We start from the raw sequence: 24662 nt of genomic DNA, 5'->3' as shown, positions 1-24662 counted from the left end.
GTCCCAAAAATAGCAAGAAAAAAATACATAATGAATGATAAGAATAAAAAGCCAATTTTTGGTTCGTTCACCTCATTTGCTGAGACAAAACTTAATGTGGGATATGAAACTCTTTGAAATTCAGTGAAGAACTAGATACTCAGCCCCAAAAGCTTCTCTCTAGCCTCAGCTAAAGTCATAGCCAGGCCGTAAAGTTTAGATAGTTTAGCCATTTTAAGCCTCAGCTCATCCACTCTGGATTTTCTGTCTTCCTTGGTTGTCTAGTTTAGTATTCCACAACAGCATGAAAGGCTTATGTGCATATGTGTATACTTTTGGTTTTGGCGGGGAGAAGGTTAAAGAGCTCATGAAAAAGTGTAGTATAAGCCCTGCAAGGCAGGAAAGTGAGCAATATAACCAATTTAAGTTTAATCTCACAGATAGTTTTTAACTTAGCACACCTTCTCTTGCCTTTTTTTCTTGCCTTTGAAAATTAGATCCACATAAGTTGAAGTTCTCTATGTCACTGCTTATAGTTGTGGGAGCTGAAGCCATTCTCTTTGCCTCAGTATCCCCATTCGTAATATGAGAATAAGTCCTACTTCATACAGTTGTGAAGGTCTAATGACATGTGCGTTTAAAGAATGTAACATAGCTCTTGGATCATAGAAGCACTTCATGAATATGAGCTGTTATTACATATGGAATGTTTCTTAGCCTGTGGCTGAAGACTGTGTACTAATTTTTCCATGTTATCTGCCCTTCGCTCTCTAGTTCTTATATTTTATGGGACTTCCCATCAAACTTGCTAGCTCATTGCTGATTTTAGCTGTGCTGTTACAGATACTTCAGGGACATAAGGGATCAGTTAGCCAGCATCTTATTGAGAGTCACATAGCTGGTAGAAAAGTGCTAGCAACTGAATTTCAATATGGCTGCAAAAGTAATGATTTTTCCATTGTGATTGCACTGAACAAAAATCTTTAATCATTTACTGTGTACAAATAAGTATTCAGAGTCAGGCAGAATTCATAAGGCCTGCCCTTCAGAAGCAAATCTGATTATGGATTATCTGAATGATAAAATCATTTTCTGTAAAATTAAATAAGAATGAACTATGTTATATAGGGAAGTACATGAAAAGCAGTAAATAGAGGTTAGGAACAAGAACTCTGTAGCTAGACTGCCTGGCAGATCCTAATTCTGCCACTTACTGGCTTTGAGGCTTTAGACAACTATTTCATTTCTCTTTTCCTCAGTTTCCTCACTTGTATAATGAGGACAGTAATAATAGGGTTGTTGTTGAATTGGTAAGTGTAAAAATACTGAGAGCACCTGGCATATCAGCATTAGCTAATACATTGTGTATAAATATAATGTAGTAAATCATTGATATATACTTTGAATTATCTTTCAAGTTTCAAATAAGGATGATAAATATACACTGTTACATCCTTATTGAAATTAGGATGTTTGAACGGTATGCATTTCTGACATGAATTTCTAAGATTGAGGTATAATCTTTAGATGTAAAACAAGACCAAACTAACTTATAAATGTGGAGGTGAAAACTGTTAAATTAGTTCTTTAACAAAATCTTATTAACATGTGTTTTACTTAACATTAATTCAAGTCACTATGTATTAGACACTATGTGTGTATACATGTACATGTGTGTATGTATATATATTTATATACACACAATGAAATGTATAGTGTAGATTCTCATATAGCATCTTACATGAGAATTCCTCTCATGTAGTTCCCTATATAATATAGTTCATCCTTATTTAATTTTACAGAAAATGATTTTATCATTCAGATAGTCATGTAGCATGTTACATAGTGTTATAACCTCATGAGTTAACTACTGCTATGGGTATTTCAGATTATTTTTAGCACAGGGAAGAAAGCCCTTTTTCTTTGAAATCAACTGGGATATTATGATGAAAGGAGGCTTACAGACCAAAGTTCCTCTCTTTCCTCCATTTACGTGTCCATTCTTTAATTCAACACACATTCACACACATTAATTCAACACACACCACACACTTACTGTATGTATGTTAAGCCCTGTCCTAGGTGAAGGAGTGTACAGGAGTCAGTAAAGACGTATCTTAGCCATCTTGGAGAGACTCCAGTCCAGAGCTGAGAGGAAAACTCAGATACCAGAAATCTGGGAATCCAGCATTATGGCAGTAGGTATAGTGTGGGCTGGAACAGACTGAAAAATGCAAGCTCAAGTACACTAAGACACTTGGACTCAAAGGTTCTTGAAACATTATCCCAACCAAAGAAAATATAGCCTTCATCTTGATTAATATGGATGAGATAAGGCATATGGTAAAATATTTACTATTAATTATAGATTTTTAGTTTATTCTTATAGAAAAGATAAGTTAAATGAGGAAATCACAATTTCTAAAGTAACTAGAATATGTAAACATTCTTCAAGTTTTTAAAGATGATCTATGTAACCTGTATGCCTTTTGCCAGAACTTTTCCTTTTGTGACCCACATGTGCTCTCGTAATTTTATTTAGTGCTAGATAAATAAAAGAGGTAAACAGACAGCCTAAACAAATTAGGCGACATGAACGCTGACTGCTTTTGCAAACATAGAGTCCTTCATATTGTGAACTTTTGAACCCATGGTTCTTAAGGGGTAGATCACTTTTTCTTCCAATTCTATGTTCCATTCTTTAGCAATTTGTTCTTTACATTCTGTCAAAATAACATGATAGAAAATGGTAGCAAATTAAAACCTTGATCTGTTAGTAAATTATTCTTAAATTGTTTCCCATGCTTAATTGAATTTCTTAATAGGAACTTCTTACAAATGGGCTACAAACTAGAAACCATCCTGTATAAAAATCATTAATAAGATTTTAGTGTATGAAAATATATCATATTATATGCCTAATGGGAAAATGATATTTGAAGCATAATAATATAACTGGAAAGAAAAACTTCTAATGATGCAACAATATTACAGTGAAGAGATTACCATTGAGGAGCACATGAAATTCTTGTAGTTATAACCAGTGCTACAAATAAAATTTTTAATGAAAAGTCTGTTAATCTTCAGAAATTCAAGGGATATTTGGAATATTTGAACAGTAGTATTAACCAGAAACATTCTAAAAGCTCTCCAATAACAAAAGTTTTTCCTACACAAAATTTAGGACCCAAGTCATAATTTCTATCAGTAAATAAATTTTAGAATTTGTTTTAGTAAACATTTAGAGCCTCAACTAATTTTTAGTTCTTTACTGCATAAAAGTTAAGACATTAAGAAATGTACAGTCCTGTAAAAAGTCACAGATTATTTCTTTTCTTTCTTTATACCTCTGCATTGCATTGGTTTCATAAATACTAGTTGTGTCAGGACTTCTGATGAAGGTTTCAGACAGCCCAGCTTAAGCAGTTGGCTTGAACAGTAAATCAACATTATTGGTTCTCACAACTAAAAAACAGTCTTTTGGACTCTGTGGGAGAGGGAGAGGGTGGGAGGATTTGGGAGAATGGCATTGAAACATGTATAATATCATATATGAAATGAGTCACCAGTCCAGGTTCGATGCACGATACTAGATGCCTGGGGCTGGTGCACTGGGACGACCCAGAGGGATGGTATGGGGAGGGAGGAGGGAGGAGGGTTCAGGATGGAGAACATATGTATACCTGTGGTGGATTCATTTTGATATATGGCAAAACCAATACAATATTGTAAAGTTAAAAAATTAAATTAAATTTAAAAAAAATTCAGAGGAGGAAGGTTTAGTTTTCAGTCAGGTTTCTTTTTCCAGTGATGCAAATAATGCCACCAAGTACCGAGTTCTTTCCACCATTCTGCTCTGCCTTCCCCTCTGTGAGCTTCATATTCACTCTCTACTAGATAGCTTCCTGTAGCTCCAAGAAATCCCCTTTTAGGAGCAAAATGACCATGACAGTTCCAGACTCATATCAAACTATCCAAAGAAAGCATCTCACCAAGTTCCTCATGTGAAAGACAAAAGAAACTTTGCTTTCTTAGAAATCCCAGAAAATGTCTCCTCATGTGCAAGGCTGAGAGTTGACAAGAGGAATGTTGAATTCCTATACCCTAAAGAAAGGGAGCTTAAACTAACTCACTATTATAAAATGTCAAATATACTGTATCTGAAAGTTTCTTCTTTATAGTTTCTGTAATCTATACAATAGCAAATGAACTACAGGTTTGTATACACAGAGCTACTGTGTGGAAAAGGCAATGGCACCCCACTCCAGTACTCTTACCTGGAAAATCCCATGGATGGAGGAGCCTGGTGGGCTACAGTCCATGGGGTCGCTGAGAGTCAGACACGACTGAGCGACTTCACTTTCACTTTTCACTCTTATGCATTGGAGAAGGAAATGGCAACCCACTCCAGTGTTCTTGCCTTGAGAATCCCAGGGACAGGGGAGCCTGGTGGGCTGCCGTCTATGGGGTCACACAGAGTTGGACATGATTGAAGCGACTTAGCAGCAGCAGCAGAGCTACTGTGTAAAAGGAACTTTCCAAGGTGCTAAGAGGATTTTAAGATATAGACCTAACTCTCAAGGAATGTTCATTGGTTATGAAGGAGAACAAACTAATTGGCAGTAGGTTGCTTACTACACATATAATATGAATAAGTTACAAGCTGGAATCAAGATTATGAAGAGAAATATCAACAACCTCAGATATGTGCTCAGTTCAGTTCAGTCGCTCAGTCGTGTCCGACTCTTTGCGACCCCATGAATCGAAGCACGCCAGGCCTCCCTATCCATCACCAACTCCCAGAGTTCCCCCAAGCTTATGTGCATTGAGTCGGTGATGCCATCCAGCCATCTCATCTTCTGTCATCCCCTTCTCCTCCTGCCCCCAATCCCTCCCAGCATCAGGGTCTTTTCCAATGAGTCAACTCTTTGCATGAGGTAGCCAAAATATTGGAGTTTCAGCCTCAGCATCAGTCCTTCCAATGAACACCCACTCTAATGGCAGAAAGCAAAGAGAACCTAAAGAACCTCTTGATGAGGGTGAAAGAGGAGAGTGAAAAAGCTGTGCTTAAAACTAAATATTAAAAAACTATGATCATGGCATCTGGCCCCATCACTTCATGGCAAATAGAAGAGGAAAAGGTGGAAGCAGTGACAGATTTCCTCTTCTTGGGTCCTAAAATCACTGAGGATGATGACTGCAGCCATGAAATTAGAAAACAGTTGCCTCTTGTTAGGAAAGCTATGACAAACCTAGAGAGTGTGTTAAAAAGCAAAGACATCACTTTGCCAACAGAGGTCCATATAGTCAAGGCTATTGTCTTTCCAGTAGTCATGTACGGTTGTACGAGCTGGACCATAAAGAAGGTAGAGTGCCAAAGAATTGATGCTTTTGAACTGTGGGGCTGGGGATGACTCATGAGAGTCCCTTGGATAGCAAGGAGATCAAACCAGTCAATATTAAGGGAAATCAACTTTGAATACTCATTGGATGGATTGATGCTGAAGCTGAAGCACCAATACTTTGGCCACCTGATGCAAAGAGCCAACACATTGGGAAAAAACCCTAATGCTGGGAAAGGTTGAAGGCAGAAGGAGAAGAGGATGACAGAGGATGAGATGGTTGGATGACATCACCAATGCAAGGGACATGAACTTGGGCCAACTCCGGGAGATGGTAAGGGACAGGGAGGCCTGGCATGCTGCAGCCCATGGGGTCATGAAGAGTCAGACACAATGTGGCGACTGAACGACAATAATAATTATAATATATGAACCTCCATGGTGGCTCAGTCGTAAAGAATCCACCTGCCAGTACAGGAGACACGGGTTTGATCCCTGGGTTGGAAAGAGTTCCTGGAGAAGGAAATGGCCAGTATTCTTACCTGGGAAATCCCATAGACATAGGAGCCTGGCAGGCTACAGTCCATTGGGTCACAAAAGAGTTGAGTGTGACTTAGTGACTAAACAACACAATGGTTGTAATATATGACATTAAGTGGAGTCAGAAATAAATTTATCATAATTAATTTAAGCTAGTGAAGCTTAAACTTCAAAGCTCCTCAAGTTTCAGGGGCCTCTTCTTATCACTTGCCCTTAATTGTACATCTATAGTTTTATGCTGCTTTTCTTAAAGAGCCCCTCTCCTACAAATTGCTTGTATCATAAAATCCAGATCTAACTCTCAATGCAAAGAAGGATCTCTCTCTCAAGGAATCCTGGATGCTTCACTGAAGCAAATGAGAGGGCTAGGAAAGGGTGTAAAACATCTATGTACACCTGGGTCTGTTTCTTCCCATAACTAATCTAAGTACATAATTCAGCTGTTACATACATTTCTTACATACTTCCCCAAAATGTTCTGACAATATTAACAAAACAATGGCTATTTCATGTTTAAGCCACATCTAATACTTAACAGGAATTCCCTGGTAGCTAGTTGGTAAAGAATCTGCCTGCAGTGCACGAGACCCAGATTAAATCCCTGGGTTGGGAAGATCCCTTGGAGAAAGAAATTGGCAACCTACTCCAGTATTCTTGCCTGGAAAATCCCAAAGCGTGGTGGGCTTCAGTCCACGGGGTCTCAAGAGTCGCACACGACTTAGCAACTCAACTGCCACCAATACTCAACAAAATCACATTGGAAAAATTAGTAATGATATTTTTATAGGATCCAGACAAGAACCAAAAATGAGAAAATAAATAAAAATAATCGGTCTGCCCCAGACATACCTTCCCTGGGGCTTCAGTGCCATGGGCAGGATAGCAATATGAGTTGGAGATGGCTTTCTTACTCTTCACAAAGTCGGCTTCAGCAGGCACTCAGCTCTCAGTTATAGAGAGAGGGGAATACTGGAGGTTTCTGTTCTCTGTACTGGCTGCTGGGAAAGGCTAGCTCCAGAATCATCGCACCTTTTCAGTTTTCCTTTATGTGTATCAGTATTAAAATTAAGAGGAGAAAAGAGAGAGGTCATAAACAGAACATGGAAAGAATGTGAGCTCTTCACATGTAGCTCTCTCACCCGCTATGCAGACTTAGGCTTGTTTCCTAAGCTCTCTGAATCTCTGTTTCCTCTTCTTTACAATGAACACAACAGTATTCACATGGAGTTGTAAGTTAGGTGCAATAATGTAGGTAAGGCATCCGTCATAATGCCCAACACACAGTGGCATTCAGTGACTAGGGGCCAATAAAGCAGAATTCTGTAACTCTCAGTTGAGAGTTCATGATTGAAAGCGATCTAGTGATGAAGATCGATTTAATTTTATTTTAATAAAATCAAAAGCAACAATTTTTAATAAAATATGAAATGCTTCTCATGCAATAAATGACTGTTTTTTCATCTGTGTAGATTTCCAAGTTAACGAAAGCCTTAAACATCAAATTACTGAAGTTAAATGTTTATTTAAATTTGAGATACACATTTATTTAAATGAAATATTTTATTGCATTTATAATATTCTTACTCTTCCTTCACCCACTTAACTAAACATTTGAAGAGCACAGGAGCAATTAAAGTAAGTTCCTCATCAGTAAAATATATTAGACCCCTCTTCAGATTAGACATCACAAGTTCAAGTTTTATTCATTACATGTGCAGGTTAGAGGTCATATGTATTGTTTGACATGATGGGCAGCTAATGAAACAACCCATCATTGACATATCTTTTCAGTACTCAACCAACACTGAGTGTAGAGATTTTTCTCCAAATTTATACAGATTTTCCTCATGGAGATGTGACTTTGTGGCAAAATCTACCTTAAAGCATGATATATGCCACTGTTTCAGTTATCTACATACACCCGTGAATTTTACTCTGCAATTAGAGTGGTTATGTGGCTTTGACATGAAGCACAGCCCCTTGATCACTAAAGTGTAAATGGAATTTTCCTATTTCCCAGTCAAGCCCTCTGATAAATGAAATAGTTTCATCACAAGAGCCAAATCTTACTAATATTGACATGAGCATAGGACATCACACACACACCCATTCATTGTGTGGAAAAAATACGTTTTGTTAACACAGGAGTTGTTTGATTGACAGATGATGATAACCATTACCATTATTTCCCAAATTATTATGCCACTTTAAAAAGGAAGTGATAATGCCTCGAGGTTTAGAAATGTGATAATGCAAATGGATGCACTGAAGTGTGAATACTCTCAACGGTCCACCCTTGATATTGTCAAACGCCGACACACCACATAGAAAAGGGTTTATTTACCTTGTTAGCGTAGGGAGTGCTCAACTAGGCAATGTGGTGCAAGTTTCTACGGTCATTTTATCTTTCTTTCTCATTATAAATTAACAATATCTATGATGAAGTTAGTTTTATTTGCATTAGCATGTAATTTACCTAATGCTCAGGCTTTAACAAAACATGAAAAATGGGCAAAACTAAGTATATTGGTAGCTGACTCTGATGATATAAAACTGGTTAGAACATGAAAATGTGAATGTATAAGTTTAATTATATACCATCTGCCAAAAAAAGCTACGGCCAAGTAAGAAATCTGTTCTAAATGTATGTTGAAGGTCGCCTTAACATAGAACCCAATGTGAAAATCGTTTTTGTTAGACTGCCTTCTGTTGCAAAACTGACGGATAAGTACTATTTTAAGAAAAGGTTCAGTTGAGTCCAGTCGCTCAGTCATGTCCGACTCTTTGCGACCCCATGAACTGCAGCACGCCAGGCCTCCCTGTCCATCACCAACTCCTGGAGTTCACCCAAACCCATGTCCGTTGAGTCAGTGATGCCGTCTGACCATCTCATCCTCTATCGTCCACTTCTCCTGCCCTCAATCTTTCCCAGCATTAGGGTCTTTTCAAATGAGTCAGCTCTTCGTTTCAAGTGGCCAAAGGATTGGAGTTTCAGCTTCAACATCAGTCCTACCAATAAACACCCAGGACTGATCTCCTTTAGGATGGACTGGTTGGATCTTCTTGCAGTCCAAGGGACTCTCAAGAGTCTTCCACAACACCACAGTTCAAAAGCATCAATTCTTCAGTGCTCAGCTTTCTTTATAGTCCAACTCTCACATCCATACACGGCCACTGGAAAAACCATAGTCTTGACTAGACGGACCTTTGTTGGCAAAGTGATGTCTCTGCTTTTTAATATGCTGACTAGGTTGGTCATAACTTGCCTTCCAAGGAGTAAGTGTCTTTTAATTTCATGGCTGCAGTCACCATCTGCAGTGATTTTGGAGCCCAGAAAAATCAAGTCAGCCACTGTTTCCACTCTCTCCCCATCTATTTGCCATGAAGTGATGGGACCAGATGCCATGATCTTCGTTTTCTGAACGTTGAGTTTTAAGCCAACTTTTTCTCTCTCTTTGACTTTCATCAAGAGGCTCTTTAGTTCTTCTTCACTTTATGCCATAAGGGTGGTATCATCTGCATATCTAAGGTTATTGACATTTCTCCCGACAATCTTGATTCCAGCTTGTGATTCCTCCAGCCCAGTGTTTTTCAAGATGTACTCTGCATAGAAGTTAAATAAGCAGGGTGACAATATACAGCCTTGACGTACTCCTTTTCCTATTTGGAAGCGGTCTGTTGTTCCATGTCCAGTTCTAACTGTTGCTTCCTGACCTGCATACAGGTTTCTCAAGAGGCAAGTCAGGTAGTCTGGTATTCCCATCTCTTTCAGAATTTTCCACAGTTTATTGTGATCCACACGGTCAAAGGCTTTGGCATAGTCAATAAAGCAGAAAGAGATGTTTTTCTGGAACTCTCTTCTTTTTCCATGATCCAGCGGATGTTGGCAATTTGATCTCTGGTTCCTCTGCCTTTTCTAAAACCAGCTTGAACTGGAAGTTCACGGTTCACATATTGCTGAAGCCTGGCTTGGAGAATTTTGAGCATTACTTTACTAGCGTGTGAGATGAGTCCAATTGTGTGGTAGTTTGAACATTCTTTGGCATTGCCTTTCTTTGGGATTGGAATGAAAACTGACCTTTTCCAGTCCTGTGGCCACTGCCGAGTTTTCCAAATTTGCTGGCATATCGAGTGCAGCACTTTCACAGCATCATCTTTCAGGATTTGGAATAGCTCAACTGGAATTCCATCACCTCCACTAGCTTTTTTCGTAGTGATGCTTCCTAAGGCCCACTTGACTTCACATTCCAGGATGTCTGGCTCTAGGTGAGTGATCACACCATCGTGCTTATCTGGATCATGAAGATCTTTTTTGTATAGTTCTTCTGTGTATTCTTGCCACCTCTTCTTAATATCTTCTGCTTCTGTTAGGTCCATACCATTTCTTCCTTTATTGAGCCCATCTTTGCATGAAATGTTCCCTTGGTGTCTCTAATTTTCTTGAAGAGATCTGCAGTCTTTCCCATTCTATTGTTTCCCTCTGTTTTTTGGCGTTGATCTCTGAGGAAGGCTTTCTTATCTCTCCTTGCTATTCTTTGGAACTCTGCATTCAAATGGGTATATCTTTCCTTTTTTCCTTTGCTTAAGGCAAGATATGTATTGGCAAAATCTGGATACTGTTTTGGGTTTCCCAGGTGGTACTAGTGGTAAAGAACCTACCCGCCAATGTATGAAGGGGTTGGGTTCAATACCTGCTTCTGGAAGATCCAGGCAGAAGGAGTACATGGCAACCTACTCCAGTATTCTTGTCTGGAGAATCCTGTGGACAGAGGATACTGTTTCAAACTCATGGAATAATCCAAACTGAAGGCAATAATTTGCAAGGGGTACTATGCAAAAGGGCACCAGTTTCAAATTAATAATTGTATCCATTCACTTATTCTTTCATTACATAAGCATTTATTGCACAGCTACTCTGTGCCAGGCAGTAGAAAGAAAAAGACAGTTAAGAGCTGGCCCATACCCTGAATAGCTGACAGTCATTTTTAGTTCACCTGGTTGTGTATTATGCTCCTTTCCTTCTAATTGGAAAGAAGAAAAACCACAAAAAGTGCAGACAAAGAAACAAGTTGATTCACATTCACTATAGTAGCCAGGACTTTCCTGTAGCTCAAACGGTAGAGAATCTGCCAGCAATGCAGGAGACCAGGGTTCATTCCCGGGAGCGGGAAGATCCTCTGCAGAAGGGAATGGCAAGCCATTCTCTTGTCTGAAGAATCCCATGGACAGAGGAGCCTGGCACACTACAGCCTGTGAGGTTGCAAAGAGTTGGACCTGCCTGAGTGACTAACACAGAAACATAGTACCCAGAAGGGCTTCCCAGGTGGTTCTAGTGGTAAAGAACCCTCCTGCTAATGCAGGAGACAGAAGACAGGGAGGTTCGATTCCAGGGTCGGGTCCCTGGGGTAGGAAATGGCAGGCTCCATTATTTTGCCTGGAGACTTCCATTGACAGAGGCGCCTGGCGGGCTACAGTCTATATATAGGGTCTCAAGGAGTTGGGCATGACTGAAGTGACTTAGCAGAGAAGGCAATGGCACCCCACTCCAGTACTCTTGCCTGGAAAATTCCATGGACGGAGGAGCCTGGTGGGCTGCAGTCCATGGGGTCGCTAAGAGTCAGACACGACTGAGCGACTTCACTTTCACTTTCCACTTTCATGCATTGGAGAAAGAAATGGCAACCCACTCCAGTGTTCTTGCCTGGAGAATCCCAGGGACGGGCGAGCCTGTTGAGCTGACGTATATGGGGTCCCACAGAGTCGGACACGACTGAAGCGACTTAGCAGCAGCAGTAGCAGCAAAGCGACTTAGTATGCACACACACACACACACAGAAATAGCGATACATTTTTGGTTTGTTTTCTTCTCCACTGTTGTTTGTTGGGGACACATAGAGGGTGACAGGGAGCCTTAAGGATTTACACAGAAGTCCCCACCCAGTCCTAATTTGTCCGCTTATGCTAAAGTCTGCTTAGCCTCTTTTCTCATGCCTTCCCATTTAGCTAAGTGTCCTATCCTTTCAGAAAGGGAGATAGAGAGGTGAAAATACTGCAGCCTGTCCTACTTTTAAAAATGTAACCTGTTAAAAAAGGAACTGGGAACAGCTGGAGCACTTTTCTCCTGTGTGCTGTATGTGCTTTTATTTCACCTGCCATGTGTCACATCTAAAATATAGCATCATTGTGGCAAAATTAGGCCAGAGTCAGTCTCTTTGAACCTTGTTTCCCAGCTGAAATGGAACAGTGAGTAGTGATGATCTTGAAACTTACAGACTCATCATCACCCCACTATTTAGCACTTTGACATCTTTTAGAACTGACACATGAAGATTTAAGGTATTTTATTTTTACCTCTATTGTTTTTATGTAAAATTGAGTACTTTTTACTAAGATATTTTAAACTAACTTTCTTAGGAATTATTCCAGGGTAATGATAACAGCAAAATGATAACATTTCATGCAAAGATGGGCTTGATAAAGGACAGAAACGGTATGGACCTAACAGAAGCAGAAGATATTAAGAAGAGGTGGCAGGAATACACAGAAGAACTGTACAAAAAAGATCTTCACGACCCAGAGAATCACGATGGTATGATCACTCACCTAGAGCCAGACATCCTGGAATGTGAAGTCAAGTGGGCCTTAGAAAGCATCACTACAAACAAAGCTAGTGGAGGTGATGGAATTCCAGTTGAGCTATTCCAAATCCTGAAAGATGATGCTGTGAAAGTGCTACACTCAATATGCCAGCAAATTTGGAAAACTCAGCAGTGGCCACAGGACTGGAAAAGGTCAGTTTTCATTCCAATCCCAAAGAAAGGCAATGCCAAAGAATGCTCAAACTACCGCACAATTGGACTCATCTCACACGCTAGTAAAGTAATGCTCAAAATTCTCCAAGCCAGGCTTCAGCAACATGTGAACCGTGAACTTCCAGATGTTCAAGCTGGTTTTAGAAAAGGCAGAGGAACCAGAGATCAAATTGCCAACATCCGCTGGATCATGGAAAAAGAAGAGAGTTCCAGAAAAACATCTCTTTCTGCTTTATTGACTATGCCAAAGCCTTTGACCATGTGGATCACAATAAACTGTGGAAAATTCTGAAAGAGATGGGAACACCAGACCACCTGACTTGCCTCTTGAGAAACCTGTATGCAGGTCAGGAAGCAACAGTTAGAACTGGACATGGAACAACAGACCGCTTCCAAATAGGAAAAGGAGTACGTCAAGGCTGTATATTGTCACCCTGCTTATTCAACTTGTATACAGAGTACATCATGTACTCTGGGCTGGTGGAAGCACAAGCGGGAATCAAGATTGCCGGGAGAAATATCAATAACCTCGGATATGCAGATGACACCACCCTTACGGCAGAAAGTGATGAAGAAATAAAAAGCCTCTTGATGAAAGTGAAAGAGGAAAGTGGAAAAGTTGGCTTAAATCTCAACATTCAGAAAACGAAAATCATGGCCTCTGGTCCCATCACTTCATGGGAAATAGATAGGGAAAGAGTGGAAACAGAGGCTGACTTGATGTTTTTGGGCTCCAAAATCACTGCAAATGGTGACTGCAGCCATGAAGTTAAAAGACGCTTACTCCTTGGAAGAAAAGTTATGACCAACCTAGATAGCATATTCAAAAGCAGAGACATTACTTTGCCAACAAAGGTCCGTCTAGTCAAGGCTATGGTTTTTCCAGTGGTCATGTATGGATGTGAGAGTTGGACTGTGAAGAAGTCTGAGTGCGGAAGAATTGATGCTTTTGAACTGTGTGTTGGAGAAGACTCTTGAGAGTCCCTTGGACTCCAAGGAGATCCAACCAGTCCATTCTGAAGATCAGCCCTGGGATTTCTTTGGAAGGACTGATGCTAAAGCTGAAACTCCAGTACTTTGGCCACCTCATGCGAAGAGCTGACTCATTGGAAAAGACTCTGATGCTGGGAGGGATTAGGGGCAAGAGGAGAAGGGGACGACAGAGGATGAGATGGCTGGATGGCATCACTGACTTGATGGACATGAGTCTGAATGGACTCCAGGAGTTGGTGATGGACAGGGAGGCCTGGCGTGCTGCGATTCATGGGGTCACAAAGAGTCAGACACGGCTGAGCAACTGAACTGCACTGAACTGAATAATAACAGCCCACATTTCACATGTACTGTTATGTGCCAGGCATAGTGCTAAAGCAGTGTACATAGATTTTCTCATTCTATCCCCACAGTTCTAGGAGAAATTGTACTAGTTAACACAGATTGTATTTCCTTCTTATTTCTTACCTATAATTTCTCCACAATAGGTAGAATGTACTTTTTTTTTTTTAAATTAAATGCCTATTGACTACGTTATCTCCTAGATGCTCTCCACATTTCCTAAACGCTGAGACAACCATGTCAAATAGAAGCAGAGGAGGCAACAGCAATGCCTGGAGTGAGCCACTCTCCCTCTGCAGAGACTTCGGTCCCATGTGGAACCAACCCATGTACTAACGTGCTCATAAACTTTGCTAATCAAATTGCAACTTTGGCTCAAAGTTTATCTTTTTTCATAATATAATTAATTGTGTTTATTCACCCTATGAAAAAGTATTAAAAGAAATACACTCGGTTAAAGCCAACAAAATATAATTTTTAACACTTCCTTTTATTAATGCTTCATTACTTCAGACTCCATTTCTTAAGAATGTAAGTGGGAACAGTGTTGTGATTAGCGGAATTTCACCTGATGATGAAAGGCCATATTAAGCAAGTTAATAGTGTGCATAAAACTGCAAAGGGGAGATTTAATCTATTTAAGAGACCAAAATTTTCACATATTTTGCAACCACAAATTTCCAATTTAAAAGCATTCTTATCAATAAGAACAACTTAAAACATAAGCACTATTGGTTAGAATTTGAAAGATTTTTTTTGGTTTTTACATTCCATTTTTATTTTATTTTGACTTTTTATTATAAAACTTTTCAAAAGAAAAGCACCAACAGTTATTAACACCCACTTACCCAATATATATGTTAATTATTAACATTTTAGCTTTTTTTTTGTTTTACCGAAGTGCTTTTAAGGTAAATTAAAGATATTACACTTTATCCCTAAATATTTTAATAAGAAAAATACATTTTCCTCCATTACCAGAATACTATCTTTACACCTAACAAAACTTTATGGTATTTCCCTAATATTATCTAAAACTGTGACCATAGTCAGGTTTTTCTAGTTACCTACTGTATGTCTTTAAAAATTGGTTTGTTCAAGATAGTATTTAGTCAAGGACCACAGAGTAATTTTTTTTTTAATGAGCAATTTATTTTTTCTTATCCCTTTTTTAATTGTAGTGTAGTTGATATACAATATTATATTAGTAACAGAGGTACAAAACAGTGATTCAAAATTTTTATAGGTTATATTCCATTTAAAGTTATTATATATACTGGCTATATTCTCTTTGCTGTACAGTATAACCCTGTAACTTATTTATTTTGTCATGGTAGTGTAAGCCTCTTGACGAAAGTGAAAGAGGAGAGTGAAAAAGTTGGCTTAAAGCTCAACATTCAGAAAACTAAGATCATGGCATCTGGTCCCATCATGTCATGGCAAATAGATAGGGAAACAGTAGAAAGTGTCAGACTTTATTTTTGGGAGCTCCAAAATCACTGCAGATGGTGATTGCAGCCATGAAATTAAAAGGCACTTACTCCTTGGAAGGAAAGTTATGACCAACCTAGATAGCATATTCAAAAGCAGAGACATTACTTGGCCAACAAAGGTCCGTCTAGTCAAGGCTATGGTTTTTCCAGTAATCATGTATGAACGTGAGAGTTGGACTGTGAAGAAAGCTGAGCACTGAAGAATTGATGCTTTTGAACTGTGGTGTTGGAGAAGACTCTTGAGAGTCCCTTGGACTCCAAGGAGATCCAACCAGTCCATTCTAATGGAGATCAGTCCTGGGTGTTCTTTGGAAGGACTGATGCTGAGGCTGTAACTCTAATACTTTGGCCACCTCGTGCAAAGAGCTGACTCATTGGAAAAGACCCTGATGCTGGGAGGGATTGGGGGCAGGAGGAAAAGGGGATGACAGAGGATGAGATGGCCGGATGGCATCACCAACTCGATGGACATGAGTTTGAGTGAACTCCGGGAGTTGGTGATGGACAGGGAGGCCTGGCGTGCTGCGATTCATGGGGTTGCAGAGAGTCGGACACAACTGAGCGACTGAACTGAACTGAACTGAAAAGAACAGAAGGGAAAAGAAAATAGGAAAAGGAAACCAAAAAAAAAGTTAACAATCAAAAATATATACTATAATTATTCTAACCAGAATTTTTCAAAGTACATTTTAGGAGACACTAGTTCTGTTGCATTTAGTAGCAAAACAAAAGAAAGATGATGTTCTAGTAGGAATAGACACAGTTAAGCAATGCTATTTACAGTAATATTTCTCAGAGCCTTTAGTAATGTAAATCTCCATAAGCATCTGTCAGGAATTTTGTCCCATACAATAAAAATCACAGTTTATCAGGAAACAAAGCTTTTTATGATACTATTGCTGAAACAAATCTCTCTCTCAGTATTCAAAACAGGTAAATTAAGTGATTGAGCAGAGAAAATCCTCAACAGCATTTCTTCAGTAAATTTAATAGTGTTTCATGTAGACATGATAATGTTACACATGTAATTTCCATCAATTTTATATTGAAAATAGTGCTTTTTACAAGCTATACAGGCTTTATAGCAGTGTTAGAATTTGAATTATAATAATAAGTATAGAGGTAAAATTATTTTAAATTTTGCATTGTTATTATCATAATTTTCTGCAATATGTTAAGCATCAACTTGACATACAAATTCACAAGGACAAAATAGCAAATCTAGTAGCAAGCTGTAAACTTTCAGTTATAAATTTCATGTGGGAATTCCTAAAAAGCCCAGAGCTGGCTATATCTAAATGCCTACTGTTTGAGAGAAAATAAAACTGATTGTTGCTATGGTAGTTATGATGAAAATCGAAAAAGATTGCAAAATAATGTGTAAATTTCATTAAGTGTAGTTTTAGGTGTTCTGTTTTTTAAATCATAATTCTACCTTATTTATTTACTAAATCCAAGTGGTATTGACATTGCATTAGTTGCTCAATTTTTAAAAGGGTAACAAATTTGCAGCCTTATCACTTTATACATGGGTTAAGTAGGTGGTGTATGGGCTTCCCAGGTGATGCAGTGGTAAAGAATCCACCTGCCGATGCAGGAGACGCTGGAGACGTAGGTTCAATCCCTGGGTCGGGCTCCTGGAGGAGGAAATGGCAACCTGCTCCAGTATTCTTGCCTGGAAATTTCCATGGAGAGAGGAGATTTGCAGGCTACAGTCTGTGCAGTCACAAAGAGTCAGACAAGTGAGTGACTGAGTAGATAGGTATAGGTAGGTGACTAATTGATTGATGATAGGTAGGTAAATAAGTGGGTAGATAGTTTGGTACATAGGCCAAACAGATGGATAGACATAGATAGATAGATATATCTATTTGGATCTCATAAGAAGATATGTCATCTGTGATGAAACTCATTTCCCAAACAGATATTTTGAAGCATTTTTCCTTTAAATAAAGTATTGCTTCTTGATTGAAGTAAAATAATAGAAAAATAATAAGTACAAGCCAAACTATTTATACTTGTTTTATAAAATGTATTTCTAAATGCATTGGATGAAAATTCAACAGTAGACATGTATTTTAAGAAATTACTCGTGGAGGCATATATAAGCTTTAATACAGGGCAGCTGTTTCCTACAACATATTATTCTGTAAAACACTCCAATAAAATGACTTTGATGGAACTTGAATAAAATAAAAAGCGTACAGATTTATTTTTACTTTTTCTACTTTCAAGTAGTTGAGGGAAGCCTGGAAAAGATTAGAAGAAGAGCCATGAGGCCCTTTTGGGGGTTTGGTTTTGTGAGGCCTTGCAGAACAGTGTCAGGTAAGGTCAATCCTGAGAGATTGTGTAGACATTTTATGCATATGAAAGATCTATAAGCCTATTCAAGACAGAATAAAGTACTCAACATTTAAATGCTCTGAAAAAATAATTATATTATAATTTATAATATTGAATTAGAAAAACTTATCTGCATATCTAAAAAGTATAAAATATGTGCATGCATGCTCAGTCATATCCAATTCTTTGCAACCCCTTGGACTATAGCCTGCCAGGCTCCTCTATCCGTGGAATTTTTCAGGCAAAATACTGGAGTTGTTTCCCATTTCCCTCTCCAGGGGATCATCCCGATCCATGAATTGAGCCCACATCTCCTGCTTTGGCAAGCAGATTCTTTACCACTGTGCCACCTGAGAATACCATAAAATATATAGGCCAGTTTAAATGAACAACTTACTATTTTAATTTGTAATAGAACTCAACATTAATTTTATTGTAGTAATTGCCCTTTTACCAAAAAATTATATGTTTATGTTAAATATTATTAATACTTTGTTGACATTTAATGAAGTTACATTGCTTTCTGTATGCAAGTAAAAAATTTTTGAGAGATAGGCAGTAACATTTAGCAGAGAATAAGGTTTAAGCCTTAGAATATTTAAAAACTATATTTAAGCCAAAGTTTTGAAAACATTATTTAGTCTTTGTTAAGTCATAATTAAGTTTAAGGAAAAATAACATAATTTATAAATAGTTTTAATATTCAGGATAAGAATCCTTGCAAATAAGAGTTTATTATGAAAATTTTAAAAGACTTTTTAACTGCTGACATCATGGTATTGTTTGAATTAGTCCCCTGAGACCCAAAGAAAAAGCTTACAAGCAATTTATTAATCTTTCTCTCTTGTGTAACATTATTTGTCTTCCACTGAAACACTAATTTTCTACTACTTCTCTTGTTAAAATTAAGCCCTGGGGGGAACTTCATAGCTAACTAGTAATATTACATTTTGAAATAAAGGAATTATATATTTTACATACTATTCATCTTTTGCTTTCTAGAGAAACTTTTGTTTCTTACAGTATGCAACCTAAAACAAAGCAGTGCAGCTATTAGGTTTATATGAATGGGTTCCATATGCCAATAAGTCAAAATCAGACAAAAACTTAAGCTAAGGCAGTTTGCTATTTGAAATCGTGAGTACTACATGTTAGAAAATCTTGATAAATGGTGTCCTGGGAAGTTTGAGACAATGGTCCAACTAACATATACTTTGTTGAAAAAAAAAAAAATATATATATATATATACACACACATATGTAGTATCCTGAGCATTTTACCATGTGTTCCACTGTAGGGATTAATGTCGTAATCAGTAGTGTAGTGGTGTTGCTAAGACAAGACTTAATGGCCTTAACACAATGCTTTCCAGGGAATCTGAATTGTCTGGATTATTTCCACCAGCCTCAGATTTCCAGGTGAATTTAATAAAAGAATACTTGCTACATCTGTATAATAATGGGACTAAAATTCCAACAGGGTTTCCATATGTGTGACTACTGTCTTTCACACTCTGGGTAACTGGCTATTAAGACAAGATTTTTCTAATGTGATGGTCACATGGTCAACTGCTTCTTCACTTTCTCACTCGATTTCCTGTGATCAAGCTAAATATTCATTATGGCTGTGGTTAGGTAGACAAAATAACACCAAAATACTGGTTTTGCCTTAACAGTTTAAACTGGCTCATCTCTGAGAATCTAGTTTATGGAAACTTTCAATAAAACCTAGAAACCCTGCATACATAAATCATTTCTTGAGTGAATTTTAACAAATGTAGTGATTATCAAAATCAAATGTCAATATCAAAATCAAATTTGGTAAAAATATAATGCAAAATAACACATAGTCTATTGTTAAAATGAATTCACAGTAAATACTTTCAAGTAAAGAGTTATAATGTTGAATATCTAATATGACTATATTAAACACAGTGCTTCTTTTTCTCTTTTTACAGCCGATCGGTGCTTTGAACCCAAAGAGAGCTGTGTTTTATGCGGAGCGCTACGAGACCTGGGAAGATGATCAGAGTCCTCCCTACCATTACAACACACATTATTCTACGGCAACATCCACCTTATCCTGGCTTGTTCGAATCGTGAGTGCCTTCATTAAGTTACAGTTTGCCTTTAATATCTCAGTATTTAATATAAGGAAATTAAATAAAAATCAAATATACTTATTAGTTTTAAGCAGAGATTAGAGACCACTGAAGTAGAAATGAAAGATGCCAAACTCTAGCAAAACCTGATTCCTTTTTGTTAATGAGTTGCCTTATTTGCAAAATTGGGTTAGAAAGATAGATTGAGTTTCTTAAACCTAAACCATTTACAAAAGGAACCAGACTCCTAGATTGTGTCCTTAATATCCAGTGTTTCCTTTCTCACTGATTGTCACCGGCTGGCGTTCTTCCCAGCCCTCCCAGTCTTGCTTCATGAGACTGTGTATTTTAAAAACAGTTAATGTTTTTGAAGACTTTCTGTTGCTTTGTCTTTCTCCTAAGACATAAATAAATTCAAATCTCTCCAATCTTTTAAATGCATACTTACACATGACTCAACAGGCTAAGAATCTGCCTGCAATGCAGGAGACGGGAGTTCGATTCCTGGGTCAGGAAGATCCCCTGGAGGAGGAAATGGCAAGCCACTCCAGTATTCTTGCCTGGAGAATCCCATGGACAGAGGAGCCTGGCGGGCTACAGTCCACGGGGTCATAAAAGAATTGGACACAACTGAGCGACTAAGCACGCAGTTTACACGTACACATACTTTCATACATATGCACATACATACATGCCTCCTCCCAGCCCCCACCCACTCTTTAGTGACTTCCCATGTCTCCCCCTGCATAGTCAAAGGTACTATCCGGTTCTGCACTGTGCTGGTCTATCACCACATTCAGTCTTTATCCTGCTTGATGCAGGTTCCACTCCCACCACTTTGCTGAACTATCTCTGTGAAGGGCACCATGGCAGAGCTCCATGGTGTATCTGAAGCATGTGTCACCATTGATCACCTCCTCCCACTTGAAGTTTCTCCATCTCATGGCTCCTCTGACAGTATCCTCTGTTGATTTCCCTTCTGTCATTCTAACTGTCCTGCCCTATCTCATGCTCAGTTTTCTTTTTCTCAATATTTCTGTTCCCCAGGATTTTCCTATGTGTTATCTGGACTATATCATTCAGTTCTAAACTGATGACTGCCAGCTTCTCTCTTATTGCAGACACTTCTCTTGGGCTCCTAACCTGAATTTCTAAGATATGAATATATTTGCTTATTTCTGTGTCTTTCTATATTTTTGTACCTGAACACCTCGCAGTACTATAAAGAACATTTCCAAAAATAAATTTCTCATCTCCCTCATAAATGTGCAGGGGTGTTTCCTACTGATTACTTATCTAAATAATCTGCATTTATCACACCCAGTTACCTAACCTGGATATTTTCTCCATTTTATCAGCTCCTTACATCTAGTCTGACATCACATGTGATAGGTTCTACCATCTACAGTCTATCTCCATTCTCTATTAACTCTGGCACTTCCTTAGTTCAGGTTCCTCTTCTTTCTCATCTATATTAATGCAAAAAATCTTAGCAAAATTTCTTTGCCTTGGTTTTGCCCTCTTCAATCTAGTTTAGTTGAGAGCAATTACTAGAGTCAGATGGCCAGATATTTTTAAAACTATAAATGACTGTGGAGTAAATGTCTCAGTCAATACAATCAATATATATAATGCTATCTCCTCTTACCAAAATATACTTCAGACTACTCTGTTGCATGAGGCTGATTTGCCTCAGAAACACATTGACAAAGTAGGGAATGCATCTCCAACTGACAAGGGTTTTTTTCCCCACTGCCTAAAAAAACAGTTTGGTTTGGAGAGTTTCCTCAAGCAAATTGAACTCATAACAAACATGTAGTATGTGTATGTTTTAGGTAACTTGTAAATTAATGGTAGGTAATGTACTATAAATAATTACTGTTATGAAAAAAGCTTGTCAGAATTATGATTCAGTTTAATTGGATGCCTGTTTTATATTTTTCATAATCCTAAACCAACGTAAGAAATTAAAGTTTAGCTTAGTCTGTAAGGAAACAAACTCAAATCTTATTTTAAAAAACAAAGTCTATAATTATAAACTAAAGGAAAAGACATAAAACTTTTTTAGACCAAAGTTGTTTGTCTAATTTGTTCAAAAATTCACCTTAACTATGTAAATTTGGATCCTTTTATAAAAATGTTTCTGAGCTAGCCATTTAAGAATTTTTTTAACTATAGGACTTCAGAGAAGTTCTATTTTTAAAAAACTTTCTGTTAATTTGGGGGGAATATTAGATTTATACGTGTCTGTTTACCACTATAAACCAATCAGAACAAAACACCTTTAGTTTATGGGTTGTAATAACTTATTAATTCTCTCCAGGTGTAAGAAAATAACTAGATGCTCATAAAAAGAGATAAAGGCTTTTCTGAATTACAGTCACACATATATAGAGAACTTTATAGCAGCAGTTTCAGCCACAGGTCAAAACTAAACACAGAAACCCAAAAATTCACCAGTCAAGATTTCAAACAGCTGGTGTCCTTTACAATAAATGTAAAATATTTTATCTGAGCTCAAAAATAGACCAACAAGAAAACAAAAAGCAAGAAACAGTTATTGCTGTAATGAGCCATCACCCTGCGGAGGCGTAAGACACCTTTTTAGGGCATCTTGGGATTAAAAACAAGTCAGGAACCATTTCTGAAAAAACCACTATCAAGTCAGTTGGTTTGAGAATTATATGACAGTATATTATACATATTATGTATTATAGTATTTTGAAATATATAAAATATTCAGTGGCTTTTGTATAATCAAATAAGTCTAAAATTGGTTTTCTAAGAATTTAAATATGAATTTATAAAAATGCTTATTATCAACAGCTTGATTTAAGTTAACACTTCTATCCCTGATAAACTAAACATTTTATCAAATAATAAATTATAATTCACCCCTAAATGTATTTCTTATTCTAGAGAAATGGAGTAAATGGAGTAGAGAAATTTGACTCTCTGCAGGGGTACAGCAGAAATGCTACCCTTGTTTACCCTACACACTCCCTTTTAGAATTGTCTATAGCTGTGCTGAACAGCAGAAATGTAATGCAAGCCACTTATGTATATAATTTAAATTTTCTAGTAGCCACATTTAAGAGTAAAAAGAAACAAGAAGTAAGAAGAGTAAGAGTAAAAAGGTGAGATTAGTTTAATAAATATATTTGTTAGCCCAATAGATCCAAAATGTTGTAATTTCAACATGTAACCAATATAAAAATTGTAAATAAGATATTTCACTTTTTTTTTTTTTGGTATTCTTTGAAATCCAGATGTATTTTCTATTTATAGCACAGTCAGCTTGAACTCACCATATTTTAAGTACTCAGTAGTCACATGTGACCTGCATTGAAAGAAGAAATCTATAGGGTTGCTTTTATGGGAACTCATTTAGCCAATGCATCTCAAGTTGTACTGTTATAAATAGAAGTATCACAGTCTAATAGCTTACTAAGTGTTTAACCTAATGGCCCAGGGAATTGTGATTTCCTCACTCCCATCTCAAGGAGTTTATGAACTAGAAAATACATTAAAATTTGTGTCAATGAAAATTTGTTCATAAAAATAAAATATAGATTAAAATAAATATCTTTTCTTTATCTTTCAAGCCTTCTAGACCCAAAGTCATTAAACTCATTATTAGTTTCAGTCAATATATTTAGTATGACATTGATAATAATTGCTTTAAAATGCAAATTAGCTATATACCTCATTACTTGAAATTTAAAAGTATTATTTTAGACACACCACCAGTAAAGTCACTTGTCTAAATTACACGTTTCTGAAAAAGCTGTTTCTCTGCTAACCTGCTGTTGGGCAAATGATGAATAAACTATTACAGAATTTTAGAGTTTGTTCAGCATTAAATAGTATAAAAGGACACATTTTACTTAGAATATTTTTGCTTTAAATCTTACCCTGAATATAAAATATATTCAATGAAGTAATTAAATTGGACTCTTATATCCTTTAGTAACCTATTCAAGTTCCACATTCAGTATATTCAACCTACCTGTTCAAAACTCCATTATCAAACATTTAATCATAATTTTTAGGAAGTTAAATAGGTTGTACAACAAGTTAATTGATAAATTGTTTAGAATTGGGGACTTACTTCATAAATTATGAGTTGTCTTGAAATCCTACCCAAAAGCCTATTTAAACTGTAATATATCTTCGGCAGTATATATTTGTAGTGGGGAAAAAAAAATAGTAAGAGCACTTAATGCAAACATTGTAATTAAGACCAAAATGTAATGCTACTGAATAGAATATTGCCATCCTGTTTCTCTTGATTGCTGATACTTAACGGACAATGTATGTTTACTTTGAGAAAGATGAGGATTCTTAAACAAGAGCCTGGTGTATGGGAAACACAAAGGTTTCTGAAGATTCTAAAAGATACTTCTGATTTCTTTTGAAAACACTGGGAGAAAATAAACTTCTGAAGTTAAACACAGCACAGTGTAAACAATGATTCCTCCATTTCAGAGAGTGTGATCTTTCTCAGATGTAAAACGGGGATAATTACACCCACTTAAAGGATAATAGGGATGATTGAGTTAGTTAACTGAGATAATACAGTGCCATGCACAAAAAGTGCTCATAACTTTAGTTCCCTTCCCTTTGGTCTTTATTATGCTTTATATAACTTCAAGGTATATGTATCTTTTCTTTGATAAAATTATGTCCCGGCACTATTACCAAGGAATGAGGTTT

At 37.3% G+C, this 24662-nt stretch overlaps 1 protein-coding gene across 6 annotated transcripts in view; it reads left to right on the top strand.

Moving 5' to 3' along the window:
• The window catches only part of NBEA (neurobeachin), a 674548-nt gene that overhangs the window by 568667 nt on the left and 81219 nt on the right, over nucleotides 1-24662 (top strand). For all 6 annotated transcript variants that reach the window (XM_070800567.1, XM_070800569.1, XM_070800566.1 and 3 more), the window contains one exon: nucleotides 19803-19943. In XM_070800567.1, coding sequence (XP_070656668.1) covers nucleotides 19803-19943 — 141 coding nt within the window. The remainder of the gene's footprint in view (nucleotides 1-19802; nucleotides 19944-24662) is intronic.

This window comes from Bos indicus, chromosome 12 (genome assembly GCF_029378745.1).
Source record: "Bos indicus isolate NIAB-ARS_2022 breed Sahiwal x Tharparkar chromosome 12, NIAB-ARS_B.indTharparkar_mat_pri_1.0, whole genome shotgun sequence".
Classification (NCBI taxonomy): Eukaryota; Metazoa; Chordata; class Mammalia; order Artiodactyla; family Bovidae; genus Bos; species Bos indicus.
The sequence above is the reverse complement of the archived record's forward strand: the minus strand, read 5'-3'. Positions and strand labels throughout refer to the sequence as shown.